At 36.4% G+C, this 21,852-nt stretch overlaps 1 protein-coding gene across 1 annotated transcript in view; it reads right to left on the reverse strand.

Moving 5' to 3' along the window:
• Positions 1-10,403: 10,403 nt before the first annotated feature.
• Positions 10,404-21,852, reverse strand: part of SMOC2 (SPARC related modular calcium binding 2) — a 133,541-nt gene continuing 122,092 nt past the window's right edge. Inside the window, exons 10-13 of the mRNA XM_065730871.1 lie at positions 16,577-16,679; positions 15,367-15,641; positions 14,715-14,758; positions 10,404-12,004 (exon numbers count right to left, since the gene is read on the reverse strand). Coding sequence (XP_065586943.1) covers positions 11,981-12,004; positions 14,715-14,758; positions 15,367-15,641; positions 16,577-16,679 — 446 coding nt within the window. The 3' untranslated portion in view covers positions 10,404-11,980. The remainder of the gene's footprint in view (positions 12,005-14,714; positions 14,759-15,366; positions 15,642-16,576; positions 16,680-21,852) is intronic.

Raw genomic sequence — 21,852 nt, forward strand, 5'->3', positions numbered from 1 at the left:
TTTTTTATGTGAAGAATGGTACTACTTGAATCTGCATTAACAAGCTGGTGAGTTATTTGGAATTGCTTACTGTAGTCACATAAGTACAACATGCCTTCACACCTGCTGGCACAAGGATGCTAGACTTCAGCCAACCAAAATCCCACATGTAGAGTTCTCAGTGTTGGATATAACTATTCTTTGTCTCCTGCTTAACAGCTCTGTTGACTGTAGTAGGTAGGCTTCATGTTTGGAAATAGAGATCATTGCAGTAAGTAAATGTAATTAAATTAGGACTAAAGATGGCAGTCGGCTGTCCAAAGCAATGGAACTGGCAAATGTAACACTGCAAAGAAAATGCATTTTCACTGCAGTGTATCTTCTTCATTTATATTTTTCATATGTTGTTTACATTCATAATTCTGCTTGGAAAAAGAAATCCTTTTTTTTTTTTTTCACAATATGGAACTATAGAATGACTTGGTTTGGAAAGGAGTAAGTTCCAACATCTGAGTTTTCAGACCAGTTCATGACCTGGGAAGTTACCTATAACTCGCTGCTATACATATTGCATTTTAGTTGCTCAGAGACCACAAGAAGAAAATATAAACAAATATGAATCCCACTTATCAGATTGTCAAGCAGATGAACAAATAACACTTGCTTTTGAGTCAACTGACAAATAAGTTAATGATCCTTTATTTGAATTTTCTGGAAACAATCTTTTATGTTTTGATGGCAAACACTCTTTATTAAACCTGACCAGAACCCATGCATATCTTTTTTTGGGGTGAGTTAACTATTTATCAGAAACTTCACCCCAGCTTTACTCTAGACAAAAAGCTTTTTGGCAAGTCTTCAATCTCTCTACACTTTCTGAGAATTTCAGTATGGAACCTGTTTTCTGAGTAAAAAAGCAAAATGAAAGCTGAAAAACGTTACAAAGCAGCACATTAATATTTTCTTTCTTCAGAATCAGTGCCCAAGGCTTTCTACCACATGTGTAACATGGTTTTGTGATACAATCTGTAGATTTGCCATGCTTGTGGAGACAGATGTGTGTATAGCCTGGACTGTCAACTTTATTCTATTACTGGAAACAGGTTCTCAAAAGAATTGTACAAGGATGGTGCAACTCAGCTGAGATATAAGTGGTGATTATAATTTCTATGACTATTTGTCAGTACAGATTTTATTCACTATTAGAAACAAGTAATCTGTTGATTGACCCTAATATTTTAGGTTATGCAATTTCTTCTGATTCAACTTTCTTAATATCTCTCAATCTGAAACATACGATTTATTGACTTTTCACAATACATGGATCAACATTTTCCCCTTCTGATGATGGCTTACACATTACATCAGTACAGATGTGTGGATTACACATTAGATACTTTGATCCTAGCTTCACCCATGAGAAAAATATCAAATTAAACTTATAAAAATATATCTGGTCCATAAAACTAGCATTGCCTTGTTCTCAAAATCCCTTGGATTCACATATTCCTCATTACTCAGTCTCAGCCAATAAGCACAGCAGATACATTGCTTTGTATTTGAGTTCAACTATACCCAAGTCAAAGGTATTATTATGAGTAAAAGTTGAAGCTATGGTTGTCCTAATTTAGTGCTGGCAAACAACCATTTCTACTCACTGCTTCTGGAAGCCAGTCATTCCACACTTCTGCAATACAGAGCAGATATCATCTGCTTCATCTGTTTGTTCATGACTATATTTATTAAGCCTTAAGGAAGGGCTGCTGTGAGTCTGGCACTGTTTGTGAGGATGGCTCGTGCTGGAGCTTGTCTGGAGACTTGCTCAGCAGCTGAGACCACAAGGCCATGATATAACATGATGGCTCTGGAGTTCTGCTTTGAAATGGACCCAAGCACCACATTAAACCTGGTGTCTAGCCAGATTTGCATTTAGCACATCCAGCAGCACCCTCCTGAAAGGTTTTTAAGGCAAAGAGCATGAGTACTCCATGGTGTATGAAATACGACTGTAACACACTACTTGTACTGTAGGATGAAGTGTAAGAGAAAGTGGTTGCAGCAATTTGCAAATACATTAGATCAAAGATGGGACCCATCACACTGTCAGTCCCTGCCTTCAGGGAACTAGGCATATTTGTATTTCAGAGTACTTTAACTTACTACCTGTGCAACCATCTGAATGTTAACTGTCATAGGAAAACAGCATGATAATGCGATGCTTCCACATTCCCCTTCAGAACTTTCTTACTCCTTAAATACACTAACTGGAGTCCCACTGGAGTCTGATACTGAGCACCATCTAAGTGTTGCCAGGGAGCCAATGCATAGCTGGTCTGCACAGGGTTTAAAGTAAAGGTGGAGTTCTTTAAGTGGTAATAGAAATCCTCCTGTGAAAGCATGTTGTCTGCATAAACATGGGTTTTGCTATTGACGCCTGCACTGAGTGTTTATAGGCAATTCACATAGGATATTAGACAAAGGGCATTATTATTATATGAAGAAACATCTGTACACATCTTCCTGCAGCAAAAGCAGTATAGTTCTATTAAATGTTGCTCTTAAATAAAAAGAAAAATTGAGTTGAAAGTTCACCAGAAGGGAAGCTTAAAAATAGATGGCTTTTACTTGTTATTTTTACAAGCTTACAATTATTTAAATTTACAAAAAATTTGTGCAGGTTTATGAAATTTACAAAAAATTTTACAAGTTTCCACATGTAGCTTTGTCTTGGCACTTGCACCTGCATCCTTCATATTTCACTCCTTGGTATCTCCTAACAAAAGCTGTTAGCCACATCCAGTTATTTCATAGTTTTGTGATAATCTATAACCATTTCAGAGTTAGAATATAGTCAGCTCCCTTATACTTATGACAGGCACTCAAGGGATGGGAAACTCTTTGTGAAATCCTTTAGCATGCCAGAACAGCATAATAGATCAGTATAAGCTGAATTTTGATCCTGGAAATGTGTATAAAAGGTGATGAACATTGACAAAACTTGCAATACAATGGTTTCACTGGCATAATGCCGTTTTCTTTTTCCTAAAATAATGATTTTTTTTGTATTTCATTGTTTCTTATTTTTAAAAAAATGTCAGTTAATAGATTTATGTTGGGAACTAAACATTATCTAAGCATGTGAAGAGCAAAATGTGGAAACACCATCAGCAAATCACTGTCACCAATATATTTATGCTAGATGAGGTGACCTTTTAGGTCCTTCTCATCTGTGTATTTTACTGACTGGAAGTTTAACAACACTGTTCAATAAAGAAAGCAATTTGATCAAGTGATGTATTTAGTGGTATGGAAAACTCTTCAAATCCCACAAGCAAAAAAATAAAATGCAATATCACATTAAAATAAAATACACTAACAATTACAATTACTGACTACTACTCTGTGATGTGGCCTATATTTCCCATTTGTACATTAATACAAACTATGATAAGAATTATACCTAAAAATATTTTCAAATGGAGTCATCTCTGCTATTGCTTCATTTCTATGGCTTGGTTCATAAAGATAATTTTCTTAAGCAAAATCTATCAACTGTGATAATGGAAATTAAAAGAAAAAACAGAAATTGAAGAGAACGTCATGACTGAGTCTCTGCTCTGGCATTCATTTATGTGCTGGCATATTTAAAAAGTGATTTATATTGTCAGAAGACACCCTTTGCAATCCTAATTTTACGATGGGAGAAAAGCAGACCTCTTGGCTCTCAGCAATAGCAATTCTTTCACTTAAAAAAAAAAAAAAAAACATGAGAAAGATATGAAACTTCTGATGTATTATAAATGTTAGCATATTGACTGGCTGCAAAATGCCAAGAGATGTTTTCTCAGTGCTTCTGACTAAACAGCTATGGCATTTGGACCATCCCGTCACAGAGACTGGCTCACGCTATTGCCTTGATCCCTGTTTCTCATTGTGAATAGGACTCTGATCCCTGGGAAGCTGCATGCCATTGATTTCAGGAAATAAATGATCCTTTCTACCTATTTTGAAAATGTGACTTGCAGCAGAGACACTGGAATTTAAGACAGTTTTCCTTTCACACACACACTCACACCTCTGCATGCTCTGCAAGCAACTGGTAAATCTGCACCAGTTGTCATTTTCTTACATTTTATAGTCATACAGCCTGATTTTGTGTGAAAAACTTCAAGGAAGAATTTGTCTTGAAAAATCAATTTGAACAGGCTGTGTTTCTTGCTGCAAGGACATACATTCTGGATAGTCACATCATTGCAATGAACAGTCATTGCATTAAGCAATGAAGTAGACACTGGTTCTAAAACAGATTGGCTGGGTACCCTCATGGTCAGCCTCTTCCACTTCACCAGACCCCTTTTCTCCATCTACCTCTGAGCTGTGTGTTGGCATGTTAGCTGGCCCTCTCCTCTCTCACTACTACCCAAGCAGTGCCTGCTTTCTATTTGCATTAGGAAAGCATATGATGTACTTGTTCCTTTACCTTCTCTGAGGTGCCTCTGAAGATCTGACGTGTGAGGCATTGCTTGTCATAAGGTATTTTCCAAGCCATTTCTGGATGAGCATTCAAGTATAATGAGGTCAAACTGCTTGTCATCAGGTCATCACAACATTTGGTACCTTGAAAATAATTTCAGTTTGAACCTATGATATTTTCCGTAGACTCCAAAGTTCTCTTAAACATATTTCTTGCAGTCTGTTTCTCTGTCTTTTTCTTTCTCACACACGGATACAAACTTTCAGATTAAAGATTAAAGAATTCAGAAGTATTTATATAATTAGTTTTCAGCCACCCCATGAGCGAACATAAAGGCAACCACAAAAAAAGACAATAAGAAGCCAGTACTCCCTTGTAATCCTTTGCCATCAATGTGTTGATTAAAGAAAATGTTGAACTGTAGGACATCAGCCTGTAGAGAATCTAGTGGTACAATGAACAAAATAATAATAACAATAAAAAAATCCAATTACACTTTGCTTGCATCTTCAGCGAATAAGTAATACAAAAGGAAATTTATCTTTGTTGTGGTTCAGATTTCCTCATCCTGCTCAAATCTGCTAAATCTGCTCTTAATTTAGAAAGATGCTGGTTTCTGCTTTCACATTTTTGTTAAATGCTGTTTAGACTTCCTGGATCTAAAGAAAGCCATGGGATTGGTCATGAAAACAAATGTCTCTTGGAACAAAGCACCCGAGTCACTGGGCAAATTCAGACCTTATGTGTGGACAGAGAAGCTATCCAAGAGAAGACTGGACTTCTTTTATTAGCCAGAAGGTGGATGTGCATTGTTTGAGTGAGGTGCTATGTCCAGTAAGAGGAAAGTTGTGTCATTTTGACCCATGTCCCTTCTGTCCTTTGCATCTTCCTCGGTCTCTTTGTGTTTAACACAAAGAAATACACTACAGACTGAGAGAAGTACACCTCTCATCTGCAGAGCAGATGTTCTGGTTCTTGGTTCTATTGATGTTCCAGCCTGAGGTCTCCGAAGACTGAACCCAGGCTATAGGTTCAAGAAAACTACCTAGGGATCTGCATGCTGACAGAGCTCTTGTTGCTCCTCAGGTATTGGTCAAAGTGAGGATATACCAGATTCTGCTGGTATATGCACAAAGTGAGGATATACTAGCCAACAAAGTTAGGTGTAAGGTTGTTTCCATTCAGTCCCACAACAGGCTTATTTAGCAAGATAGAGTGGAGCCCTAAATATTTCTGCAGGTCACTGTTTGGCGCTGCTTCAACAATTGGCTTCACTGCTTTATCTGTGCTGTGTATATTAAACTAGTATAAATGGACTTACATATAATGCAGTTTTCTTCACGTTCTGTGTGCATACAGTGCTAAATCAACCAGTCCAGATAAATAAAAATGTAGCATTTCTTTGACACACACGGGCATAGAAAGATAATGAGAAACTGTAAAATGAGGTAAGCATAACAGACATAAAATAAGATGAAGAATAACAAATAATTGGTCAGAAATCTGACTCCTTCAGGAAGCTCCCTGGTCTAATGCAGACCTCTGATTGTTACCTATTTTTGTTGGTTCAGGTTAACAACAGTGAAGATGTGGAGAGAGCCTGAGGGCTGTCAAAAGGGGCCTTAGGGCACTGGGGTGATAAGAAGAAGCTGGAGCTTAGGTGGATTTTCCTCGATCCCTTCAGTAGCAGAGAAGGAAACAGAAAGGAACAGGAACACCCACCTGATCAAAACAGAGCTAAAAGGTGTCTGCCATTGGTAGATTTATTTTTTTTAATTAGTGGGCAATTGATACAGCATCAGGCCTGCTGACAACAGGTGGGATTCATAGAGAAGGGGAAGAGGGAAGGGGAAGGGGAAGGGTAGAATTCCAGGGTTAGGGATGAGACTGATAATCCAGCCATAGAGCATCCACACTGATGCACACTGCATGGACAACAAACAGGGGGAGATTGGATGACGTGGTATAGAAAGCAAGCTGTGATGTATCTGCTATCAACAAAACATAGTGGGATCATTCTTATTACTGGGGTCCTGTAATGGAGGGCTTTAATCTCTTTAGGAGGGATAGGCAAGGAAGGAGGGGTGGTAGGGTAACTCTGTATTTTAGGGGGTTGTTCTGATTCTATAGAGGTCAATTTTGGTAATTATAAAGTTGAGTCATTATGGGTATGGATTGAGGAAAACCATTGAGACTGACATCCTGGTGGGAGTCTGTTATAAACTGCCCAACCAGGATAAATAGGCAGATGAAGCATTCTACAAGCAACTGGCCCCATTTAATATCTCTGTTGATGATCTGGACAAAGAGATTGAGTGTATTTCCATTAAGTTTACAGATGACATCAAGTTACGAGGAAGAATTGATCTGTCTGGGCACAGGAAGACTTTGCAAAGGAGTCTAGATTGGTTGGATCAATGGGCCGAGGCCAGCTGTGTAATGATCAACAAGACCAAGTTCCAGATCCTGAACTTCAATCAGAACAACTGCATGTAATACTAAAGACTTGGACAATGAATCTGTAGGGGTCTGGAGCACAAGACTTATGAGGAGTGGCTGAATGAACTGGGATTGTCCTCTCTAGAGAAGAGGAAGCTCAGGGGAAACCTTATCACTCTATAGGACTGCCTGAAAGGAGATTGTAGTGAGGTGGGGGTTGGCTTCTTCTCCTGGGAAATTAGTGATAGGACTAGAGGGAATGACCTCAACTTGTGCCAGGGATGATTCAGGCTGGATATTAGGAAAAAATTCTCAGAAAGAGTAGTGAGGCATGGGAACAAGCTGCCCAGGGAGGTGGTTGAGCTTTCATCCCCAGAGTTCTTCCAGAAACATGTAGATGTGGCACTAGAAGACATGTTTTGTGGGCATGGTGAGGATGGGCAGATGGTTGGATTAAATTATTTTAGTGATCTTTTCCAACTTTAATGATTCTATGATTCTTTCAAACAATTTTTTTTAAATCTAAAATTGAGGGAAGAGCATAGCTGTTGCTACGCTATACAATATATAATTTTGAGATAAAATTCCTGTTAAAGTGCCTCTTTTGAAGTCCACGTCTCATGATTTTTAGTTAAATTGATTTTTCAGCATAAAAAGAAGTTTAAATCAAAGAATTCTTTTTAAAGCAAAATGTCATGTAATTCCATTTTCACATGAACTTGATCAGTCATGATTTAATTAAAATAAATTTTCTCAATGTAAACATCATTCAACACCTTTTCCTTTTTTCCCTGACTGACTATTTAGAATAGATATAAGTATCTTCACTGATGTTCACTGATGTTTTCCAGGCACTAAGTGAGCTTTATAAATGCTTACAAGTTGGTATTTCTGGTGTAATACAGTCTCAGCCTTTTGCCTACAATCTCTTGAACTGAACTAATATTTTATGAGTGATTCTTGTTGTTGTGTTTTTTTCTTATGAAGTACCCATTCCACTTGAAATGGATTCTTTTCTAAGTGACATATTTGATAAGAAGTAAGCTGTCCTATGCATTGAATTGATGTCAAGATTAGAGACTTTCTAGGAAAAATGGCTCTGTATTTTATAGAATAGATTGTTCATGTGCAAAGAACTGATTCTCATTTTGCTGTCTTCCCTTCCTACAGGCTTTGTACTCCAGCAGTGACATTAGTCAGAGGATAAAGTATATGACAAAATAAAGAAGGTGAACATAGAAAAGGCAGATTATTGTAAATATTTCTGTTGCTAACCCAGATGAAAAACAGACAGGCTTCTCCTTATGCCACACCTCACATTTGGCATTCTAGAGAAATGTGTTGTTCTGAATGCTTTCCACATAAGCTTTTGTTTAAAGAAAAATATAACAAGCAATATTTATGCTTTTTAAACAAAGAGCATATTTTCACTTATAAAACTTGAACTGAAATAATTAAATGGGACAAAGAGAACAGTTTGTATCAGTAATTTACTATAATTGTTCCAATGTTCCTAATGTTTGTTATTTAATGTCAAAGTAATTACTCTAAATGACATCAATTTGCCATCTCAAAGAAAACAAAAGTAATAAACCTTTCACTTTCTACATTAAAGACTCTTTCACACTGGTTTCTAATGTAAAATGTAGTTATATAATATGCTAGTGTAAATATTTGAAAGGGACAGTTAAAATATATTTACCAGGGAAGATTTCTTAACCCCTATTAATTCATCTTTTATTACCACTGTAAAAGGAAAACATTAAGTAAATCTATCAAACTTTGCACACACTTAAATGTCTTTAATGTGGTCTCTATTTAAATTCCTTCTTCCAGCTTTCTAGGAATGCTTGCTTTCTTCATTGGCTTAATGCATTTATTGTGGGTAAAAACTGTTCCCAATGAGAAAAGTACAAAGTGTAATGTTGGCCTTACTTGCAGAGAATATTTAGTTTGTCTTCTCCTCATGCTCATATGAATTTATGGTTGTTGCACTCTTCTTTTATTATCTCAAATGACATTATCAAGAAACACTGTCATTCCAAACAATCATACAGGGCTCAGTTCTGAAAAATGAATGTTTAAAAGCTAGGCATATTGTTAGACTGGGAGAAGAATGAGAATGATGTGCTCTGGTAAAATTGAAACTGTGAAGCTGGCCTAATTCTAGGGCTGGGAACAGAATGAGAAAGTTATCACAAGTGTTGACAAAATATGGAGTACTTCTCACTGTGTGGCCTGTTGACTAATGGCCATTGCAACAGACTGGACAAATCACTGAACACACAGACATTTTACAAAGTTATTAGTCTTCTACATACAACTAGATAAAAGCTCTAAATAAATGTGTTTAAGAACAATTGGAACTAGAACAAATAATGGTCAATAAGAACCAGAATGTACATTGAGCTTTCAGTAAAAGCAGAACTGAGATTGCATCTCAGTTGTTGCAACTCATCGAGTCGGGTAAATACTAGAACTAATTCATTATTGTGGAACTAAAGAAATACTGATACTCTGGAGTGACCTGGAGGGGAAATCCACATGGATTCCTTTTTGTTATCAAGGCTACGCTTCATTACAAATAGAAGGGCCAAGATTTCTCCAACTTTCACTATCCTGTGCATTTAAAGTAAATACAGGAAACAAAAGTGAATTTCCCAAGCTTTCAAGTGTGCTGTCAGAGATCTGAACTCTACTTAGGCCTATGAGAATTGGGTATTCCTTGTATGGTGGTGTAATGAAAATTAAAAACAATCATACATGTGACAATACAAATCTACGAAGTTAAATACCTTGAGTTTCTGTCATTGTTGAGTCATTTAATGAATCGGTGCTGTAGAAGTTTTTGGATACCCAAGAAAATGCCTATAAGAATTTATTTGCAATTTCATAAGCTCTTAAGCTACTGTTTAAATAATGAGGTGGTTAGTACATCTTTGCTTCTCAACACAAGTTTCCGGTTTAAATAGGCAGTTCCTTCAAATTTGTGGGCATGGCATTCATCTTCCATTCACAGACACACAAAAGACTCGATTACATGAATTTATACAGGAAGGCTCATTATGGAAGTAGATAATTATTACATAAATGTTCTATTAACCATCCTGGGTCCCATGAGTTGCTGAATATTCCTCATGTTTTGCCTCTTTCTCCTCATCACTTCCAGTCAGGTGGAAGTTTGCTCAGCACCCTACAATCTCACCGAGGGGAAAAGATGTAATACATATTCTTCATAAAAAGAACCAGCTGAAGCTATATAAAGGTGGCAATAACAAAGGATGAGGCCTCAAAAATCACTGTTATGAGAAATTAGTGGTGAAAATAAGGTATGAATTTTAGAAGTAAATAGGGTATAAAGCTAAGTATTAAAGGTCAAGGGAAGAGAGAAAGACAGATACAATGTGAGTTCATGAGGTTTCTCATAAACTTTTTGCAACTGTGAAGTAATTGTATGTGTATGCACCTGCTTTCAACACTGACTGTCACAGAAGAAAAACTGCTAAAAGAGTTTGATAGCATATTGAGCTTTAATCTGTAAAGAAGTTAAAATTCCAAGTTTAACATTATAAAAGAATAACAAATACTTTTTAAAACAAAAATACAAGATAACACACAATTGCATCTTTGTTCTTCCTGTTGCCACAGCTTAGAGTACACATTTTCTGGGGTATGCTTCCACAGCATACAATATTTCCTATCACTTCAGCATATATCCATATGTTGAACTAAAATTAAACATTTTTGTTTGTAACAAAGCTTTTTCTGGTACAAGCTCAAGCCAGGGTGCTATTATGATTAGCTAGTCTCATGTCAAATCTCACACATTATTTAAACAAGCCAGAATGAAATCATTGCTTGTTGCAACATTCCTGACTTTTCATGTCAGTTTCTAGATGCCAGCAGTCCATCTACCACCATATTGATCAACCCAGCTGCTTGTAACTTCCAACTGTTCAAGAGCTGAATCTTTATTCACATGAGTGTCCTGCTCTAAATTCACATCACAAGTTCTTATTCTACTCAAACACACATACAATAAATGTTGTGTGGAGGGAAATGACAGAGGTGGTATGAAAACTTACAAGAACTTCTTTCAGACTGCAAGGTGAAATTTCAGGCAGGGGTGATGTGAAAGCCCCTCCTTATAGGAACTGTTCATAATTTGTTCAGCTTTACCTCTGGTAGATCCCCAAGGCAAATCAAAGAGTTAATGGGAATAGCTTGATGTAGGAGAAGAAAAGGCTGACAAATCTGTTTAGCCTTTCCTGTCTCTTCATAGTTAGATTTACAATTATGACCCATACATACTCCTTTCCTGCTTTGTGCTGACTGTGGGATCATGTTTTTAGGCTCAGGTTAAACCAGGCTGGAGACACAGTACAATCCACCTTACTCCTATGGGGAAAACTCCTACCACAACATATAATAGAAGGCACCTCAGGCATGGATAGAAGGATACATTTTTCTAAAAGAATCCTAACCATAGACTAACTTTTGAATCCTTTAGTGGTTGTGTTCTCATTGCATGATCTTTGGAAAGCATAATAATAAAAACAAAATGAAAAAATATTGCCACTGGTGAATAATCTGTTCATTTAAAAATTGCAAGAATAAGCCAACAGTAATTTACATACTTCCATCAATCTTAGAAACCTGAACATCCAACATTTCTTGGACATAATTGAGAATACAGTAGATTTTTTCAGCATAACTCTACTTAAATGGCATTACTGGTAAGTAAAACAAGGCATACTATTGAAACCAAAATACATAGAAACAGGTTTCTTTGCTAATATTTGCCAAAGAGCTATTAAAAAAAAAAAGTTTAAATGCAAACTTTTACATCTCCAACATGTTTTACATATTTCAGACAACAAAAGAATGCACATACATTGTATGTGATAATTTTTCAAAACTAGCTATTCCATTTTCACAGATTATAAAAAGTCTGTTTAAATATTTCATTTCTACAAAGTGAATTTACATTTTTAAGTACAAAGTGCAAATACTACAGTTGTTTTTATTGCCTTTTGGTGAGGAAATCTCCCACATGTCAAAGAGTTCTGCTTTGGATCAGTTAGCTGCTCACCCTTGCTTCTTGGAAACTTGCTGAAAGACAATTGGAAATATTTGCATTATACATGATGTTTTCAAATAATCAAGCATAAACATGCACCTCTTTATATTTCAGCATTGTCCACATGCCACTTCAGGACAAGAGTTCTGAACACGTAAATATATAGGGAGTAGAATAATTCCTGGCCAGTAGTACATCAGGAATCTAAAAACAAGGGTATGAGCAATATCTTTATCATTTCTTACCTGTGGCCTCTTTAAATATATGTCTATCAAACACACAGTTTTTATAACTGCTCTGGCAAGTCCCTGATGCAGTATGCCTTTCTACGGTATGTGATGCATATGGAATGGGCTGCTGGCCAAAGTCTTATGAACTTTCTATAGTTTGCTTGTAAACTTTATGTCAGGCTGCAAAAGACCCTTTGGGTCTCATTGACAGCATGTAAGCATGCATGTGTGCACTGAACAGGATGGAGCTGAAAAAGGTAAATATACTCAGCCACTGTCCTAGTTGGGTCAGATTCATCATTTACTTGACCTCATTTAGAACAGCTACTGCTGATACTCTGTTGGAATCTTAGTGCATGTATCCATATTGGCTTTCTTTCTGTAAGCTTCTGTATATATAAAACTGTGAACATACATTCTAAAAACATATACATGCATAAGTACACATAGCCATATATATAACTTAACTACTACAATACACTAGTTGAAAATGAGCTTTTGAGTGCCCATCTCCTGAGTAGTAACAATCTGATCACTCCTTAGTTGGGTGGTTTCCTATAAGCAGCTACTCAGCCCAGCTCCTTTTTAATAACTTCCTTTCAAGGGAAAACTTTTGTGATGAAAGCCGCCTTCTGCATTTGCAGCCTTGTATTGTTAAGTATGAAACTGCCAACAGATGGTTTGCTGAGCCAGCCTTAATTCAAGGCTATCATTTGTCAGCTACAGCTTTTAAAATAATTGGTGCTGATTCAGCAAAATTATTGGACAAAATAATAAGAAAAAAAATAGAAGCTCTAGGACACTTTTATTACAGATTCAGCAAGTCGAGATCAGATTACGAGAAAGGAGAGAGGGCTTGTCATGCTTCAAGTGTAATGCACGTGTGCCAGTAATTGCCATTATATAATTAAAATAACCCCTTTGAATGTTCTTGAGTTCCGACAGGATAATTGTTTTCAGGCTTCTTTGTTTAAAGCATAAGTGATTTGTAGGAGGGGACTTGAAAAGTTAAGACCACAAACATTTGTTTAAACAAACAGAAACTTATCACATCCCTCTAGCTGTTAGAATATTTTATATTCCATCAAAGGTATATAGGAGGTCTCCAGTAAAGCCCACAACCAATGTTGAGCTTGCCTTAGGATGTGTGAATCTAACATCAAACAAATCAGAGATGAAGCAAATAACAAACTTGAAGGGAGATTTCTTTTGGCTTGTGGGGAGGTTCACTCTGGGTTCATTTTTTAACAAATTAATATAGCTTTCTGTTAGATGGGACATTGACCACACAGTGACAGAAATGAGATATTTTTAGCTAAATTCCTGGGTTTTTTAGATGCAAGGTTACCTTATTTGATGTTATAATACATGAATATCTTTTAAAACAAATCACCAATTACTGATGTTTTTGTAGGCAGTAACCATTTAATTAATTAATATGAAAGTGAGGCAAGACAGTAAGAATTTGATTTCTCTTAGTAGATCATTAAATAACTGACAGATTCACTTCCTTCATACTTTTTCTTCAGACACCTGCAAAAGTATCCAGAAGTTGTGCCCATGTTATCCATAAAAGTGAATACTTTGGATAAAAACAGAAACACATACAGAACAAGCCCTTTTATTAACCTTCCATTTGAATCTCTCCTTTTCAGTGTATTCTTTATTCAAAATTTCTACTTTTGTGCTTTCTTAGCTCTGAATGGCTTGTGTAGACAAAGCTCTATGACTGAGATATGCCAGTGTTACTCAGACAGGTGAGATAAATTCTTTGCAGGAAACTGATGCAAAAACAAATAATAGATTATGTTGTCAGGGTACTTGACATTTTAATTGTTAAAATCATTCTACAGACCAAACCGATCTTAGTTTTAACATACATCATCAGACTGCTGCAAATCCTACATTCTCCAGCATCATTTTGCCCAGCCTGCAAAGGCACTTAAAAGTGACAGCTCTTTTTTCTCTACTAAGATTTTAAAAGGTATCTAAAGCCATCATACAGTAATTCAGTGGCATACACAAAATGTATGGATTTTCATATGGCATGGGAAATTTTTGCACAAGGAGTAATTTCAATCAAAGTAACTTTGTGTCTGTAGTATGACTCACAGGAAAGTTAACAGTTAAAAAAAATAAAAAAGGAAATGAATATAAACCAATGCACATTTAAAAACATGTGGAAGAAGACTTATATGAGACCTCACTTACAGCCATCTAGTCCAAACTAGATATCACATTATACTTTACTAGGAACATCCACAGGCATGCCTAATTCACTTTGTATTTTTTTTTTTCTTTGCACGTTTACTCCACGTTTAGTTAACCAATTCAACTTTCCTTAGACAGAAATTAAGTCAAGATTTGTTAATCCATATGCTGACCTCTTTTCTTTGCAAGTGTGTGGAATGGCAGACTAATGCATTTTGAAGCTGCAATGATAATCCATAAAACCCCAAGAAATCCATGCGGGTAAAACAAGAATGGAAATGGTGCTCTCCTGAGTACTCACCTGCCTGCTGGATGAAGTGCTCTCAGTATTGGTTTTAGGGGCTGCTAAAGGGGGGGGGGGGGGGGGAGGGGGAGGGAAAACAATTATGAACATGGTTTGCAAGTTATATATAGCATCCCAAGAAATTAAACTTTCATTCTGAATTGGCAACTGCACAGCTTTAAAAAAAAATAGGTATTTTATATCTTTCACTGAATCATTTTTTTTATTTCATAAAACTATATGAAAGCTGAAAGACACTTCTTGCCAGTTATGTGGCATTTGCTTAGGACAGATTGTATTTAGTCAGTGTTGAGCATTTTGAAGTTATTAAATCTTTAGTAGTAAATCTAGTCTATTATGTCTGGTGAGAAACAAAGATGGAAAAGAGAATACATTGTATCACCTTTGGTTTCCTGCATGTAGGTTTCCTGCAATGCAAAAACGTATCTCCAAAAAGTAAACATTTACTGGGTTGAGTCAAAGGCACTTCTTGATTCTCTCAGAGCAAAGTAATAATCTGCATATACAGAAGCTGCTTACTTGTCATCTGCCTTAAACCAAAGCTCTATTAGCTACAGGCAAGTGTATTCCTTTATACTTCTGGTATATACAAATATCAGACTTTGCCATCTTTGAAGAATCTAGACAAAAAGATAGGAAAGGTTCTTACTATGGCGTTTCTTTGTTTCTGCTTTACCTTCTTCTTTTGTTACTCCCAGGCATCCCATTAATTCTTGAACTGACAAGGACTTATCATTGTTCACATCACAGTATTCCACAAATTTCTTCACACATTTTTTGGGCTTTGACTTCTTTCTTAGGAACCTTTTAAATGGCTTGATTTCCTTCTTTCCAATGTCACCACTGGAATTTTTATCTAGTTGTTTGAAATACCAGTGGACTACTCTTTCTTCCAGGGTGTGATTTGGATCAGGTTCTGAAACCCTGCAACAGAAAAATAAATAAATAAATAATAAATAAATAAATGATAATAATAATAAAAAAAACGCAACTCCTTTTTCTGATACGTGCACCTTAGTTTATATCTTTACTTCTGAAGGCATAAAGCACTATTAAATGTTTTGTTCCATGAACCTCTCTGGTTTTGGCTACTAGCTTCTTTGTAGTGAATCCTTATCTTTTCACTTTGGTGGTGCTGACTTATGACATATTTTACTTATGTACATTATGCGTTTTCAGGTTTCTGTTATGTCTGTCTTTCTCTCATTTATTTCTCTCTTCAGTTTTCTGTGTTTCAGGAAATGAAAGAGGAAGGCAACATGTTTGGGGTACTGTGCTCACCCCAATGCAATTAACTAAGATGATAGCCCTTTATGTAAAAATTAGGATGTAGTTGATCAAACACCTAGAGTCCAATTACAACCTATGCTGAATGCTCTCCGATATAGAACAAAAACATGTCTTGAATTACAGGGTAAATTATAATAATATTAGCCTCTTCAGTTCAGGTAGTAAACAGCTGACCTTCAGATGCTCAAAATTTGTCAGCATTTCTGTAGTTTTAATTCTGTCTGTATGTATTGATAGCATTGGATTGTTTTAGAATCAGCTAGGAAGACATAAATCAGAAAGTCTGATTCATTCATGAAGTTTGACAAGAAAACTAAGGAAGACTGAGACACAATTGTACCAACAGGTATAGATAAACTTTAAGCTGTGTGGTTGATGAGAATCCAGCCATGGAGTGCACCTCTCCTGAGTGGACATATTCCTCTCAGTAGTAACTTTGAAGTAAACTATCCTTGATAGCTTCTTGTAAATTTTGTGAAGACAGAAGAATTGCTTCTCAAAGACCTCACCAATTCATTCACAATTGCCAGAACGTTTCTAAAGACACATGAAAAAGATCTGAAACCCACCGGCTGGAAGACAATGATGGATCAGAGACTGCATGCACCATATCTGTGGACAATGCATCCAAAACACTCGTCAGGAACTCATTCTTCTTGGCCCCAGGACAACCTAGAAAAACAGTAGACTTTTTCTTGTCTCTTATTTTTATGACATTTAACTTCCAACAGTATTTCAAAGTTAGAGATAGATGTGACTCCTGTACCCTGACTCACATAAATGGTGGACAAACTTAGAACCTAATCCAAAGAAAAGCATCTGTGTTCAGAGGTATATCATAGAGCAGGAAGAGAAGAACATCCTTTTGAACTCAAGTGGGAATGTGGTTTGTATACCTTGGAGACTTGTCTTTCAATCTTTCTTTAAGATGTTGTGGTTGTTCTCCTTCCCCACAGGTGTCACATTTTGCAAAGAGTAGCTTTGAATCCACAGAAGTTTAAACATCACAAAGATAATCTGAAACACAGACTAGAAGCCCAAAACCCGGACACTTCTTCCAGAATTTCACCTCTGCTTCTCTGAACTGTCACTGGTTTTCTAAATGCACATTCTCATTCTTCTGATATGTTAAATGGCAGTCAAATGCTTTCCTCTTTCACTTTTCTCTGGGGATTAACTCCCACAATACAGTACTTAGCAAGATAGGATTCTGTTAGATGGTCCTCTGACTCATACATGTGAAATCCTATGGTGATGCTAGATCACCCTCATAATTACATTCCTTATACCACAAAACTCTTTTCCGAAAGAAACTGACAGCACATTTCATTCACATAATACGTTAGATAAGTATATAATGAAAGATCCACTCTTAGAGCAGTGCAGCTGGAGCAGATAAATTCATCTGATAAGCACATGGTTGTTGACACATGAAGGTTTGCCTATACAACACACCTGCTTCCTCTCTTCTTTCCTAGAGCCCAGAGCCAAACATCAGGTCTTTGCCCAGCCCTGTAATAACTGAGTTAAATTCTATGACAAACCACAGATAGTGACATAAACATTACAAACTTGAAGCTAGAAGCCACCATTCACAGATAATTCTGTGCTGGAAATTCAACTACCCACAATTCCTTTCCTAAGTGAAAGAGGAAAATGCTTATGGAAAAGGAAGACGAGTCCATTGGTAGGAATTTGTTATTTCATTACACTTTTCAGTTGCCTGTAGAGCAGGCAGTTATCTGCATCTGAAAAGCATCATCTAGCCCAGCAAATTATTTTTTAATACATCCCATGTTGATTCAAGGAAATGAACTTGTGTTATATTAGCCTTGAGCTGTGTTGCAGTAGGAATAGCTCAGTTATTACTTATAGCAGCAGCACCCACTACATGTTACTTCGCAATGCATTCATGAACTTATGAGTTCTCTCTTACAGGCTTGCCTTCAGCACCAGACATACTTTATTCCAGCAATTGTGAAAAGCATATAGTGAGTTTGAAGCAAGTTCCACTACACATCTGAAACCAGATGTCACTGAGCAATCCATTGAGTTCAGCACCACATCTTGACAGCATCGTTTTGGCCTGTGGACCTGGTTATCTTGAAGGGATAGGCAGAAATTGCTCTATCCAAAGCTGTCCTTGGAGACATGTCTTGAGCTTTATCGATAACTTACCAGGGTTGTTACTGTCATCAAACAGAAGCCTGAATCCTATTCCAATCATGATTTGTGCATTGATACAAGACTCTTGGAAAATGCAGACAGCAGTAACTCCAGATATAAAAACGCAGCACAATATTGAGACAAGATAATTTGACTTCTTTGTTTCTCTGTTCTCTTTTGGATACATGATAATGTTAACATTCAATTTGATTTAGAAGCTCCATCAGAATTTTTCATGTTAATTATTAGTGCATTTCTGAAACATCTGGAAGAAACAAAGAAGTATGCTTTGGGTAGTTCCTACTGCTGTCAAGGGAGCTGTTGAGTCTACATATACTACAGACGGAGAGATCAAAATCACTAGTTAGATTACTATTTATGAGATACAGCTAGGTGGGGTAAAGAATCAACTTCTAAATTCACAAGAAATCACAGGGAGGGGGTTGAAATCCACAGTTTAAAGTCAGTCTTTAACAGTATTCCCTAAGATTAAGAAAGGTTTCTAAATACACATTGCATGAAGTTGCAATCACAGCTGACAGTAACAGAAATCATAAAAAAGAAATCTTGCTGTTGAAACAAACAATCCGTTGCTGTGAAACATTCTAAATTGTAACTCTGCTACTTAATGTAAAATGACACCCTACAAAATCCTCATCAGTTAAATACAGAGAAAATATTCAGTTTCTTCCAATTTTAATTTTTGCTGATGTGTGAGCAATCACATGGCAATTTACCTCACAGTAAAATCTCTGTTCTTTGCAGGTGTTATTAACTCAGAATAATTCTCTGGAGGTTTCAAGCTGAGCTTTAATTTTCAACAAGCTTGTGGATAAAATGGCAAGACTAGGGGAGCTGTAGCTTGATTGTAATGAATAATTCACTCTTAGTGGACTAAATACAGAAAGAAAAGTGTAGTTTGTTATCGGAGCCTCATGCTTTTCACTATGGTTTATGTGTTTCATTTTTTTTCTTGAGCAGCTGCTTGTCCGGTCTGGATTTGACAGCTTACATAAATAATAATTTGTTGTCAAAGGGCTAAAGTTGAAACCACATGGAGTCACTCTACAGGTTCAGAGATGTAACTTAGAACTGAGTGTTTGTTTTAAGGATAGTTTTACCCAGAGCAAAGCTTAGACCAACAAATAAACACCACAGATGATGGGAATATACAAACACCTCATTTCAGCTACAGCATAAAGGCAATCAAAGAATCTTCACTGTATTACATATAATATTTTTTGGTTTTTTTGTAGTTTATCTGTCGGACAGGTATCTTTCTGAAGTATGCACCCAAGTGTCTTGGAGTTCCCTTCTTGGTTGATAATAGTCTACTGCTGTCAATCTTGGAAGAAAAGCTTTTGGTGCACATCTGAAGTCATGGCAAGAAAATTATTCTGTTCATTTCTACTAAAATGCTCATACATTAGACAAAATTATTCATTTCAAAAGGGATTTTATATTAATCTTCCTGAAAAGGAGAAAACTGTCATGAGTCAGCCGCTCAAGTAACTAAAAGATGCTTGACAACTTCTAATTACAAAATCTGAAGCTCCCTTTTTATTTCCTTTTTTTTTTTATTATTCATATGAAAATCAGGTTTAGAAGTGCACTGAGACACAGCGGCCACTGAAATATCTCTGTTTATCATAAATAAATTTTGATCTGCCCAAAACAGGAATGATCAGGTGGTTGCATTTCTTTTATTTTTTTAAGCTTGGATTTCCCTGTAGAACTGTTAGGAGTATAATAAGGTTTGTCATTGCTATTGGTTATGCTTGGACAGCAGAAAATGCAGGCAGGAAAAATATTTTCTCTTGGACATTTTTACTATACTGTGCGTGTGTGAATTTCATGTCTTCATATATAAATCATAATTTTGTTTTTCTCTACATATGGAACGGGTCCTCCTCATTTAATAGAGACTTTCAGAGCTACTCCTGAGCTCCATATAAGAAGGAAAAATATAAATCACAAAACAAACAAACAAAAACAAACAAACAAACAAGCAAACAAAAAACCTTCAAAAGATGACTTTTGGAACTGAAATTTGTAACTGTTGGAAACTAAAAATCATGTCCTCAACACTGTCAGTGGTTTCATGGCTCATTATAGTTTTTCCATCACTGTTCCTCAGCGTAACCTCTCATAAACAGTAATTATCTCTGTCTTTCTCTATCCTAGAGGGGCCAAAGGCATTTTCATCTCTTTGTTAACAGCCCTCGGTATTATCCTTTTTTTTTTTTCTCATATACTCTTACAAATTAAAAGAATTCAGTTAAATTCAGAGCTGCATTCTCCCATGACTATGCTTACAAAACTTCCAAGGTTCTTTTCTTCCAAATGTATTATTTGGCCTAATATAATGAGATACTACCTGTTCCAATGAATTCAGCTTCTCTTAACCATTCTTTTAATTTCTTCTTAAATAAATAGTTCAGAGCACCAAGCTTAGGCCATGCTTATAACCTTAAGATTGACCAGAGATCTTACTCATGGCAAGAGTTGAGGAAGAATTCAATAGGCCTTTCCCCGTAGCACTGTGGCCAGGGTTTCTGTGACCTGAACGAATCAACAAAGAAATAATAAAGTAGGATAGAGCGGATGTTAGCTGGAGTGGAGCTACAGATTCTACAGATTTGTAACACTGAGCCCTACATCTTTCAGGGAGAACTATTATATCTGGAGAAGAGCAGGAAGCACATTTCAGTTCTCTACTTTTATTTATTAACTTTATTTTTAATACTAGTCTAAAAGGATCTTTCTGTTCTAATTTCAGGGGCAAGGAAACAAAGAGCCAGATGCTCTTTCAGGGCCCTACCCTTCAATCCCAGACATTCATATCATACCAAAGTGCATTGAATGAGATTTGCTGAAAGGAGGTGTCTCATCCATAACAGTTAAAGCTCAGTATAAAGGAACACATTCAGAAGGCAGTCATCCCAACTATCTTAGATTTCTTCTTATAAAAGAACAATATCTCCCTCAAAATGTATCTCTCTCGTCTTTCCACTGCATATCAAGGAATCCCAGACCACTAACCTACTCCCATGTGGTGTAAAGCTGCTTGTGATTAATTCTATACGTGTCTGTTTTCTCAGTTAATTTAACCTCCTACTGCTCTTATTCTTCAGGTAAATGTTGTGGAAAGAAGAGATTATGTTCACAGCAGAAATATGTATGAGCCTATAAACAGTTGTCTACTCAGGCAACTGAATGACAAAGTTAGGCTAGGGAGTTTGTTGATAATGAAAAGCAGTTCATTTCATTTATTTCAGTACTTTTAATGTTATTGTTAAACACAAAATTCGGAACATCACACCACAGCACAGTTAATGTAAAATGACTCACTTTGGATTACACTTGTTAGTTTGATTATTCCTCCATTAGCATTTGAAAGGGTTTTGAGAAACAAATTTCTTGCTTCATAGTAACATCCCTGGATGTCACTATGAAAACAGGAAGATGTGAACTGGCTAGCACACCGTAATTCTCCCTAATGCCATACAAAACAAATCAGAAGAAAAAAAAATAACTTGAGAAGTTCTGTGGACTTTATTTGCCTTTTGAAACATTCATTTGTGGACTCTTACCTTCGATTGAGACCATGAAAAAGATCTGAAAAGTCAGGTGATAGGGAGTTCGTGCTTCCTTTGCTACCAATCTGGACACAAAGCAG

The sequence above is a fragment of the Cyrtonyx montezumae genome, unplaced genomic scaffold (assembly GCF_038088225.1).
Source record: "Cyrtonyx montezumae isolate F1298 unplaced genomic scaffold, pur_monq_1.0 scaffold_0, whole genome shotgun sequence".
NCBI classification, from domain to species: Eukaryota; Metazoa; Chordata; class Aves; order Galliformes; family Odontophoridae; genus Cyrtonyx; species Cyrtonyx montezumae.